Source organism: Cyphomyrmex costatus, unplaced genomic scaffold (genome assembly GCF_001594065.2).
Source record: "Cyphomyrmex costatus isolate MS0001 unplaced genomic scaffold, Ccosl1.0 scaffold3943, whole genome shotgun sequence".
NCBI classification, from domain to species: domain Eukaryota; kingdom Metazoa; phylum Arthropoda; class Insecta; order Hymenoptera; family Formicidae; genus Cyphomyrmex; species Cyphomyrmex costatus.
Window position 1 is genome coordinate 9485 of NW_017278145.1, and position 12714 is coordinate 22198.

Here is a 12714-nt window from a genome sequence, read left to right on the forward strand (position 1 = left end):
ATTACCTTACTGATGAGTCCAGTAGTGGAAGCCGGGACGAAACGCCAACTTGTTATATTCTTCGCAATCTTATTTTTCACGGAATTTGATTTATTATTAATTTAATTTACATTAAATTAATAATAAAAATCGTTAAATTTTAATATATGTCTTTCAACATAGTATTAAGATCCATAAGATGCTATAGGCATCAAATTGTTAAATTGCTTGTTAATTTAACTTAGTGATATTACTGCGGTAGTGAATATGTATGCGTCAATGCTGAAAATCTATCAGCGTCGCGGGGGGGACTACATACGCAGTATATAAAATTTCACACAATTATTATAAGCACGTTGATCTAGCTTCGACCGTTATAGGCTTCTTCTTCTAGTTTATTATTGTTTATCAATTACGGTCATAGAAATATTTAATATTTGTTAGTATTTATGCTGTTTCAACATGGCCGAAAGTGACTGCTTATGTATATGAAAGTACTGTCAATACGGCTTTAATAATCAGTATGTAACATTTGATCGGATGCAAAGAACACAATAAAAAATATTTTAAAAAATATTGAAAAAATAATTTAAAAATATTATATACCGAAAGATAGTGAAATACGGCGAAAAACTGGGATGGTGGGAGGGGAGGGGCGGGGTGAAGGGGTCAAAGTTGGTGGAGATGTGAGATACACATTTGTAGTATTATTTAAATTCTTTAAATTATGAACTGATTGTAAATGTTAATTGTGCTTTAGTTGCAATTAAAATAATAATTGCAACTAAGTTAGTCCACAATGTTACCAGTATTTTTCAATTTTTGTCTTTTTAGTTTTATTCAATTTGACGTATATTACTGAAATCATGTTGACACACCGAAATAACATTATTGTTGATTTAATTTCATTTGATTTCCTTAGTGAGTTTTCTTTTAGAAATTTTGACATAATATTGTTTAACATTTATTAAGAAGGTTTTCTACCATCGTTTCAGAGATATTTTATACATACGACTTTTCAATCGTGTGTAATTAATGTCGTTTCTCTATGAAAACTCACAGGATTAATGGAAATTGCACGAGCGATCTTAATTTTGTCCACCGCTTTTAATGGAAACTGCACGAGCGATCTTTTTATCGATTAATTTTGTCCACCGCTTTTTAATATGTCTGAGGAGGGCTCAATCCGAGAGCCAAAATTTGTAACTTATTTATATATATTTATTTATTATCATATTTATTTGTTTAAAAGCGAATTAACGTTATGTTAATGTTTAATTATCGAAAGTTATTAATTATATGTTTTATTTTTTCACCCGTGCACGTAATGTGCCCTACACCTTAACGCTTTTGCGTGCGGTAAATAGCCAATACCTGAAGCCGTTAAGTTATTTCTCTAATCCCACTCTTCTGCGCAAAAACGTTGCTGTATAGGGCACATTACGATGAGCACTTGTAAAGAAAAATTCTATGTGTAGCGAGTGGGGGCATATTTGTTTATAGGCCGACTCGCTTCGCTCGTACGGTCGCGCCCGTCCCCACAATAAACAAGTTTCCCCCACTGTTACACAATATACTATTGTTGTGAACACAAAAATTTTTATTGACTCTTATATCGCCCTTGACTTCGTATTGTTTACAAAATTCTTTTTAATGTAACTAGAAAAAAAGTTATGTTTGTTAAAGGCTGAGGAATTTTGTTACAATCGTCCCAACCCTTGGGACGATTGTAACAGTAGAGAGGGACAATTGTACCACACTATTTATAAATAAAATAATGATTATTTTATTGATTATTTATTTTATTAATGAAACTTCTTGTATATATAATTATGAACATTTATTACATTTGCATAAATTTTATTATTTAAGTATAATGCAATATCTATATAAAGGACCTAAATACATGTAACAACAATGTAATAAATGTTCATAATTATATATACAAAGAGTTTTTTATTAATAAAACCAATAAAATAATCATTATTTTATTTATAAATAGTGTGATAGACATAGTCATGAGATACGAATTTTTTTTAAACTTGCATTTTTCAAATGCTTGTAACTTTGCGAAAAATAAACCAAATAAACCGTTTTTTTTTAATTGTGTGTTTTTTTTCTAGTTTTCAAAAAAAAATATCAAGAAAAGTTTCAAATTTGTGTTTTAATTTTTTTTTTAATTTAATGTAAAAAATTATTAATTTTTTAAAGTATAACACGTTTAATTTTTTAAAAAAAATTCTCATAAAAACTTAGATTTATTTAATGATTTTTAAGACTAATTTAATCGTACTAAAGTAATTGTAATTGTACATGCAAGCTTAATTCTTGTAAAATAATTGTGTACATGCAAGCTTAATTCTTGCATGCAGCGAAGTGTAGCAGTACTCTTACAAATAAGATTGAACAATAACAATTTATAAAAACGAAAAATTATATTGTAAAAATAATCATAATAAAAAAATGATAATTTTAGTATAAAAGTAATATCAATCACGGAAACACTTTTTTTTAAATAGGTAAATATAAAAAAATAAATTATTACATTGTGTGTGTGTGTGTGTGTGTGTGAAAATAAACCGAAAATTTTAGGAAATGAAAAAGTCATTAGTTTATATCTATATATTATTTTATCGTGTAAAAAAATGCAAAATTAAAAAAAATCTATTTCGTAAAAAATAGAAGGAAAAATTTGCCCACGATCAAATCAGTCTTAAAAATCATCAAATAAATCTAAGTTTTTATGAGAATTTAAAAAAAAAATTTAAACGCGTCATACTTTAAAAAATTAATAATTTTTTACATTAAATTAAAAAAAAATTAAACAATTTTGAAACTTTTCTTAATATATTTTTTGAAAACTAGAGAAAAGAAACACAATTTAAAAAAAACGTTTTATTTGGATTATTTTTCGCAAAGTTATAGGCATTTGAAAAATGCGAATTTTGAAAAAAATTCATATCTCATGACTATGTTGATAAAAAAATTTAAAAATATCATGGTAGCTTCTTGCGATGAGTCCTATAATATATCAAAATTTCAGCCAAATTAAAAATCCAAAAGTTTTTGAATGGCACACTTGGGATGGAATGCCTCAAATATATAATATATAATTTTTTTACATTACTAAAATTAAATCAGTTCGGGGACAATTACGTTCCAGGCATCGATGTTACTATTGTCCCCTACTGGTATTTTATAATTCATAGTAAATTTTTTTAATGAAAACCTAGATAAAAATCAACTCAAATTTGAAAAATATCATCACAGATAATCATTAAAACATATTAAGATAATACATTATACCTTTGTTATAAAGAAAAAAAATATTTTGAATTTTGTGCACGTAATAAAAGTTACTTGATGTAGGGACACGGACATGTTTGCTTGTTAAATAATATCAAGATATTCTGTGTCTCTTAATAAATTCACTGATAAATAACGATCACAGCGAGAATTGATTTAAGCACCTAATACTAATTTAATCTCAAATGCTGCAGCACGTGCGTGGCTAATGTGAGGTAATGTAGAGCACGTGTATGGACCACGTGTATAGAGCATATGAATGTGAAGAGCCGTTGACTCATAAAATAATTAAAAAAAAAAACTTTGGCTCGTTAAAATAATTTTTAGAATTTAATATTCAAATAAATAATTCTAAAAATTATTTTAAGAGTCAACGGCTCTTTAAATTCATATGCTCTGTACACGTGGTCCATACACGTGCTCTACATTAGCCACGCACGTGCTGCAGCGTTTGAGATTAAATTATTAGGTGCTTGAAAAATTATTATTAATTTTTTGATTTTACATACCATTTGATGTCCTCGTTGAACTAATGTGTAGTTGCCTGTAAGGTTAATGGGCTTCACTTATAGTCTGAATCCTCCGAGCCTGAAGAAGAACTAATGCACTCCTAACGTCTCGAAGATCTGTATAGAATAAACGAATAGATCATTTGAACCGTTGATGTGGAATATGCTCTCTTAGCGCATGCGCATTGGAGTATGGCATCAATGCTGTACCAATGTCGAACTTGTAAAGGTTCTGTAATGCCCTATTTTGATTTTCCTGTAAGAATCGTATCATTTTTTGTTTTTTCTTGTTTTAATTATTATTAAAAATTCCGCCTTCGTACCAAAATTATAGGATCTCTCTTTTCGCGTATTTTGATTTCGCTCACTAAGTTATCGTTTTTCTGAATGCACCTATGGTGCTCACAGATACATTCCTGGATTTCTGTAACGTTGCAGTGCGCTAAAAGGGGGCGCAACTAAGGTGCTGCGCAGAATAAATGAAATAGGAAACAGAGAACAGAGAATAAGAATTTCAACCTATCAGAAATCATGTATTCCGGTGTGACTGGTATCTGATAGATTGTTAAAATCTTAATATCTGTTCCTGTTCATAATATTATCACCCTCCATTGTGCGCAGGGCCTTTCTTTAATACCTACTCGACTGGAAATGTATGACCAATTTAGATTTAATGTTGTCCTTCTTCTTTTTTGGATATAACTGATACACTCATTATGTAGGTATCCTTCTTAATAAACTTATTGTATATTTATTTGCAAGTTTTTAGAATAAATAAATAAATTAATTAATACATTTAATAAATTCGGTATAAACTGATTTTTTTTTATGTTAAAATATGAAATACAATATACATTAAATTATTTATTATGTATTAAAACGTATAATTGATACTTATATGCTAGTAAAAAAGTAAAACAAAAAATTAATTTGCTGCAATATTTAAGTGTCGTGAAATATATGTAGATTTGACCGTACATTGATGACTTGGTAAAAGCTAAATTACTTTAATATTTTGAATTTCTCGATTAATCGAAAATATATTGTGCCGAATCGTCGATAAAACGATATTTTCAAATATAAGCGTTATGGACAATATATTAGTACGCATAATGTGTATTAATACTATATTACAACATTACAACGTAAAATGATAACTGCATAAGAGATCCACGTATTACTTATTTGAAATGAAGAAAATGGCAAAATTAAAAACAGAAGTAGTAAATGTTCCGTGTTACTGAAACGTATTTAAAACGCCAAACACACACACATACATACACACGAAACTGTTGCGCTATTTTTATCGCATTCTTGTCATTTACGTTGTAATTGTAACGCGGCGGACACGCCTTTATTTTTCATTTTTCGTAGGTACACAACAAACGCAGGATGGATCGTCTCCGGGGCGAGTCGCGTCATGACGGATATAATTGGTAAGAAATTTGTATTGATATCAGGGAATAGAAGTTATAACCCGTTACTTATAACAAAGTTATAGTTAAAAGTTACTTTATTGGTAACTTTAATGATAACTGCGTTATTTTCTTTTTTTGGAAACTGTAATGGTAACGTAGTTACATTTTTTGGATAACTGTAATGGAATTTACATTTACTTTTATCGTTACTTTGCATACGATTGAACACGTTATTTTATTATATAGATAACAATTACATATTATGAATTACGACAGCATATAAATGTGGTTGTAGGACATTGAGTGTTTTTATTTTATACAGGCGTACAAGCTACATTTAGTGTAACTTAATCTAAATATCGTACACATTTTGTTCTAATTGAGCTGTGTAAAGAGCTTTACTCTGTATATTTCTGTGTATATTTATGTTAAGCAATTGGAAAACACTCCTTTTTGCAAAACGTCTGTTATACATACCTATATTTTAATTATAGCGTTATAATTTTCTTTCTATTAAAATATTTGATTTACAGCTAAAAATATAGTTTAAGTAAAAATATAGCTTTTTTACTTAATCTATATGTTTAGCTGTAAATTCATCGAAAGATTTCGATTTTCCGAGTTCAATAATTTCTATCTTTGTGACGCACATGATTATGCAAATGTAGTGTTTGTTGGAACAGAAATCGTAACCGTCATTATACTGCAGGATGCTGAAGAACACTAAAGTTTCTTAGTAATGTGTATTATACTCGTAGCAACTAATATAATACCTTTGTATCCTATAGGTATATACGTTTGTATCCATTTAGGTATATACATACAGGTATATACATAAAGGAGATTCCATAGGCGTATGATTTTTTTTAAACGATAATATAAGTTTTTAATGTGGTTTAGTAATAAACAAAGGAATTAAAAATGAACATATACCATGTAATGTAGGTATTACTTCCATCCCCCTTTACTTCCATTCCCCCTAAATCACATGAAAAACTTATATTATCGTTTATATTTACACGAGCAGTAACATATGTGTCTTAGGTCATCAATTAGAGTTGCGTTTCAAAACCGACGACTGTTCGGCACGTAATTTGGGATGAGGAATGAGTCGAAGGGTTTCTTAATAAACTACAGCGATTTTAAATAGTTAAATAACAAAAAGGGTTTATTGTTTTTATATCTCAAACAAGACTCAGGAAAATACTAATATTTACAATGTTCACAATTTGAATACTTATTATGATTGATACATATATGTATATATATATTTATACTTATCCTAATACTTTATAACTATTTGACATTTTGAATTACAAGCTTAATATTACCATAAACTAATCTAATTAATAGAAATCGGACGATGAAGTATATGTATGTAAGTGTTTGTGTAATTTGAGTAATGAACGCTTCTTCTGTGGATTGGAAAATCTCATTGAGTATTCTGTGTTCCTCAACGGTAGGGGCGAGTAGGATATAGGGATTGAAGAGGGAAGTGTCTCATAATCTGTCAAATCAACGACAGGTATTGTGCTGGTGGTGTTATCAGTCAAGGGAGCGGGTGTGGAAGATTCTAATAGGTGAGTGAGAGATTCATAAATTTCTCCGAAGGCTGCTTGATCTTTCGGAGCAATTGGAGAATCGAAAGGGGGGTATTCTATTATGAGATCGAATAGTTCGGGAGAATCATTGAGAATTATATTAATTACTGGGATAGAGGGAGAGGACTGGTCTCTGAATGTGTGTGTTTTGGTTAAATCTTGCGTTTAACGACAGGCTCCATTCGTTATACTTGTTCTGGTCGGAACTTGTGTTATTATAGGGAAGTTATTTGCCCTTAATCTTTCAATCGTTGCCCGCTTCCTCCGTCCCGCGCGATGCTTATTTCGCCATACCATCTATTCATAACCATTTCTCTCGTTAGGGAAATTTAGACAGGAAAAGAAATATGCAAGAGGAGCGAGAAAGAAAGAGAGAGAGTGTGAGGGGGGAGTGGGTAAGAGAGGGAGAGGGAGAGGGAGAGGGAGGGGAGAGAGAGAGAGAGAGAGAGAGAGAGAGAGAGAGAGAGAGAGAAGAGAGAGAGAGAGAGAGAGAGAGAGAGAGAGAGAGAGAGAGATAAAGTAGAAGAAGACAACTACTTGAGGTGTTATAACACCTAAGTAATTCGGGAAAAAGCAGAAATTAATAATTCATGAAGAGAAAGAGTGAATTGCTTGAGGCGTCGGTCGGCTAAGCAATTCTGAAAGTAAAGAGTGAAGAGTGAATTGCTTGAGGCGTCGGTCGGCTAAGCACTTCTAAAAGTAAAGAATAAAGAGTGAATTGCTTGAGGCGTCAGTCGGCTAAGCAATTCGAAGGAAGAAAGAGTAAATCGTGAATGAAGAAGAAAAGAGAAGAGAGAGATACTGTAGATGGTCGGGAGAATAATAAAAAAAAAAAAAATAGAATTAGAGAAAAGATTTAATTTTCTACCTTCAAATTGGCAGTGGAGTCCCTTCAGAGATTGGAGGCCAGGTGGACACAGTTATCGTGAAGGCTCATGATCATCACACTTGTAGTTCACAGCCGGTTGAATGTGTACAGAAACATTACTGACAACTGTCTTTCGAAATTCTTAACAAAGATATTTTTGTGGTCTGAGTATTTCCCTCATTGTATCTCGCTTCTTGACATTGTTTTATCGTTATTTTTCAGTTTCGCGAGTCATCTCGAGTTATATAATACCATGAATCAAGGCATTTAAATTATTTTGACAGCACAGAGTATATCCAATCCTCGTGTCTCATAATGAAAAAATCAAGGATTGTTAAATCTTTACGCCGTATGTTTGTGTATATGTGTATGTGTGCATCTGTACTTGTGCAATGACTTTACTTCTACCTCAGATTTACGTTTCACTTAATCGAAACAATATGGTCTTTGTATCAAATATACAAAGAAGAAAGCTAATGCTAAGAGCAGCGATCAGCTCAAATCACGCAATGCCGTTAAGTAGGGGATCGCCGAGTTGTCTGGATCGCTTTTGCACCTCCACATCGCGTGAATGATTATGTGTGCCATGTTCAACAGAAGCATTACCTGAAATAATTTCCGTTATGACTTAATTTGTTTCCACAGTTCGCAAAATCGAAATAAAATAATTGAAATTGCGCGACTTACTTGCAATAAGGAAGCAGTTACATAAAAGAGTACAAAGTATACATGTATCATGCAATCGCCCGGGTTTAAAGCATTAGCGATGAAAACAAAGATCAATTGACCGGGGATGGACATAGCGAGGAGCAATCTTGCGGTTTTGGCATATATTGCTATTTATAAAAAAAAAATTTTTTTAAATATCGGACATTAAACATTTATATTAAAAATTTTAATATTAAAGTAATTTCAGGAATTAGGAACGTGTTAATTCCGATTATTATTTTCTTTGTGGAGTTATACGTACATTTCACGAAAAGCGCGTTCCACGGTGTCACACAAATTTTGTTGTGTGGTGGTAGAATTCCCAGGATAGAAGTCTGGTGCAACATGGTTGACATTCGAGACGCTTGCACCGATACTAAGTTGCCGCCAATCCCATTAATGACTGATTGAAAGACTTCAGATCCTTTATAAAAGTCGATCATTCTCTCAAGAACTAATCCACCTCCGCTAAAGACAAGATATTAATAAATATAAATTTAAATGTTTAACTAACATTGTACGTTAAACAAAATAATAATCGAATTATAACTGATCTTTAATTATAGTTTCACAAAAATATGTTATTAAACAAAATGACTGGGAATCGCAAAAACTTTGCGCGATTAATTAAATATTAATAATGGCATGATTATGTGAATTACAGAGCGAAAATGAAAATTGATAATGAATTAATAATATAATCGTAAGACAAAGAGATTGACTGGAATATTCGTGGACAAACGACTTGGAATAAAATCTCTCAGAAAGCCTAGATTAAATAAAATAAGCCAATTTGGCTATACTAACCCACTGATCATAAGAGCAGACAGAATGGGGACCCAGCCAGACTTTAATACTGTTCTCGTGTATTTGTTCTTCAGCACGATTATAATCCAAATCGGCAAAAGCACCAAGTACATTCCTATAACGATGTACAGTATCCATACTTGTGTGTATAGCCTTTTGTAAAATTCTGATGCAACGGTGGAGAGAATACTGATGGACACGACGTCACCGATAGACGCGGCTAGAGGAGTCGTCAGATTGTCTGGATTCATTTTGTATCTATAGGATATCATGATCACGGCGATCAGAACGAAATCTGTAAAGGAAAAATAATTTTCTAACAATTATATAAAAATTCGTTTCGTTGTATTCGTAATAAAGAATGGGATAAACTTCCGAAAATGGCCAACGCCCGATTATTATGAAACTTGGCAGAAATACTCTAAATGACGTCAAATGAATGCCCTTAAAAGGATTTTCACCGACAAGAAGTTTAGTGCCAAAAATGTTTGAATGAAGTTGCAGAAATAAAACGTTCGGTAAAAGTACCGATTAGGGGACCCTCTCCTAATGACCTTGATCTTGACATATGTTGTCAAGGTCATGACCCTGAGTAACCTCCAACAGGTTTTCGCTCGTCCTTCGTTAAAAAGTTATCTCAACAAAATTACCTTTTTAAAAAAAAGGAAAAAAAGGCGCCAAGTGTGTTAGCCTCAAATCCGTAACAATATAAAGGGTAAAGAAGAGTTAATTTAAATTAACTAAAAATAAAATAAAATAAAACTAATGACATATTTAATTCTAAATTAAAATTACAAATAATATATTAAAAACCAGTCTCTTCTTTCACTTCTCGAATAGCACACTGATGTGGCTCCTCATTTTCTAATTTTCCTTTAGGGAAAAACCCCATTTATTTTTTCCCCAATAGCTCTGTACCAGAAGCACCTTCGTCATGTCTTTATTTAAAATAATTGCTCCATACGTCGGCAATTTTCGTTTAAATTTTTCCATTGTTTAAGCACAGCATCACATTGTGATACATATTGTTGTAAAAATGGTATGCATTAGCTGCGTTTGGCAATGCAAATCTGAGGCGTCGGAGTGCTCTTTTTCTATAGTGCACATGACATATGCTATAACATAAGAGCACTCCGACGCCTCAGATTCGCTATTACCGAACGCAGCAAAGTCCTTATTCCTTTTTCTATTAATTTTTTATTATTTTTCATATTCGGAGTTATTTAATAACCATCTTATTATTGTATATTTTGAGGTCTAGCAGCGCCAAGTTTGTTGTACTTACAAATATGATAGGAGCAAATTCGTTCATGTTATATTGTGACAATATAATGTCAGGTTACGATGTGGGTTTGTGCAATAATGGTCCAGGTAAAACCAATGTGCATTTTCTACTTGAGAGCAATGTACCATCAAATTACTCTCCTGATTTTGTGGTATAGGTAGGAAAAATCGCCTACAGAATAATAATAATAATAATAATATAAAATACAAAAAACTGTATAAAAAATATATATATATTGCTACTATATTTTAATCGAGCGAGAAACGCGTTTACTTTAAGAGGAAGCAACATTATTATAGTATCCCTATAGTCGATTTGTAATATTTTTGTTTTTGAAAGCCCACTTTGTAGTCACAACGACGAGAGAAAAGAATTTTATATACATGGTGATTTAAACAGACTCGATTATATATAATATTTCTTATGTCGATTTTTCAAGGTGTAACGAATCGTATAATGGTAGATAAATGACTATGGCTTAGAAGCGCCGCTAATATGTGACAAAGATAATGTATGCTTCGTACAATAAAACATTTTTAATTAAATTTTGTAAGGCATTAATTCTTTGCTTTGTTTAAATCTTATAAGAAAAATAACAACAGAATTATAACGTTAACACTAATTCTCATTTGCATCTGCTTTCTTTCATTCGATATTTTTGATAGTGATTTAATTATATATAATTTAATTTTCTTCAACACACAAATACTTTGTCTAAAAAATGTACATCAAATACAGAATAGATCAAAGACAATAAATTTTTTTCAAATTGAAATAATCCAAAGGTACGATACATAGATTACTTATTATAGTTTCACGTATAATGTCACAAAATTAATAAAAAAAATTATACTGCGAGATACCGCCATATAAAGGCAATTATTATTTGGATTCAATCATTAATACTGATTTAAATTAATTTAACAAACAAAAAGAAATGAAGGTAAATAATATTATAGCAAATAAATTAATTTTCGAAAATGCAACATACATACTGATAATTAAATTAAATTAATATACGCTCAAATAAATTTCCAAATTAAACTTAATATATACCTCCCAGCCAAATTGAGCTATAATATAGAGAGTTGTTAGAAATATATATAAATTTATTCCTAACAACTAGTATAGCTCAATTTGTTCTTGACCTAGGAGGTATATTAAGTTTAATACTGATAATTATTTAGAAAGTACTGTTATTATTAATTCTAGCGACATAAAAAATAATTTCTCATATTATAATGGAACAGTTAATTGAGGATAGCGCGCGCTTATAATGTGCTAGTAGTGTTCAAATATTAAACAAGAATGAAATAATGCTCGTGAGCGTTGAGAACATTAAATAAAATACGTGCATAAAATTTGAAATATTCGTAATTCCATAATTAGCATAACCTTTAATCTTTCCGTAGTTTCCGCGAAACAAACGCTCCTACTACTTGAAAAGAATGAGGCTAGCGACTTATAAAATTTTTTTCACCAAGTTATTCAACGTTGTAGCAAAAGGGTTATTTTTGCTTCAACGTTGAATAACTCGGTGAAAAAAAATCGTACGGAGCTTCGTAAAAAAAGCAAAATAAAAGTAAAGGTTCGCTCTTTCGAATGATGCATTTGTACACAATTTTTATTTCGTGCGTTGAAACTTCAAATTTTGTAAAAAATTTTTAGGTTTTTGACACACTTTTATTTATGTTTGTGTAACTTCACGAAATATCAGTAAGACCGTTTTTTGAAGTACCAGTCACGCAGATTCGAGGTATTCGTTAATTTTGATATATTTTGTTATATCAAAACCAGTCTCTTCCCATACCTCTCGAATAGCACATTGGTATGGCTCCTCACGACGGTCTAATTTTCCTTTCGGAAAACTCCAATTGTTGTTTGCCCAGTAGTTCTGCACCAGAACCACTTTCGTCATGTCTTTATTCAATATAATCGCTCCAAATGTCGGCGCAGATCGTTTGTGCTCTTGCAATTCCTCAAACATAATATCGATATATGATATATATGGCCTTAAAAAATGCAGATGGCTAAACACACGAATAGCAAACGCCTCCATGTCAAATTTTATCAACTTTGGGTCTTTTGTACATTCATTATCTAGATAATCCCAATGTGCCCTTTCTATTTGATAGCCAATTCGTACAAAATCAATTTGCTGCTCTTCAATGATAAATCGACTACAGAATAATAATAATAATATAAAATACAAAAAACTGTATAAATAAAAATA

At 31.1% G+C, this 12714-nt stretch overlaps 1 protein-coding gene across 1 annotated transcript; it reads right to left on the reverse strand.

Moving 5' to 3' along the window:
* Positions 1-8107: 8107 nt before the first annotated feature.
* On the reverse strand, positions 8108-12661 carry LOC108776897 (solute carrier family 41 member 2-like; the record flags this gene model as incomplete). The annotated part of the gene is given in 5 exon segments (XM_018543639.1): positions 8108-8287; positions 8369-8517; positions 8652-8857; positions 9197-9491; positions 12276-12661. Coding segments are annotated over 5 exon segments (1216 nt in total), but the record flags the coding sequence as incomplete, so codon positions are not given.
* Positions 12662-12714: the final 53 nt, after the last annotated feature.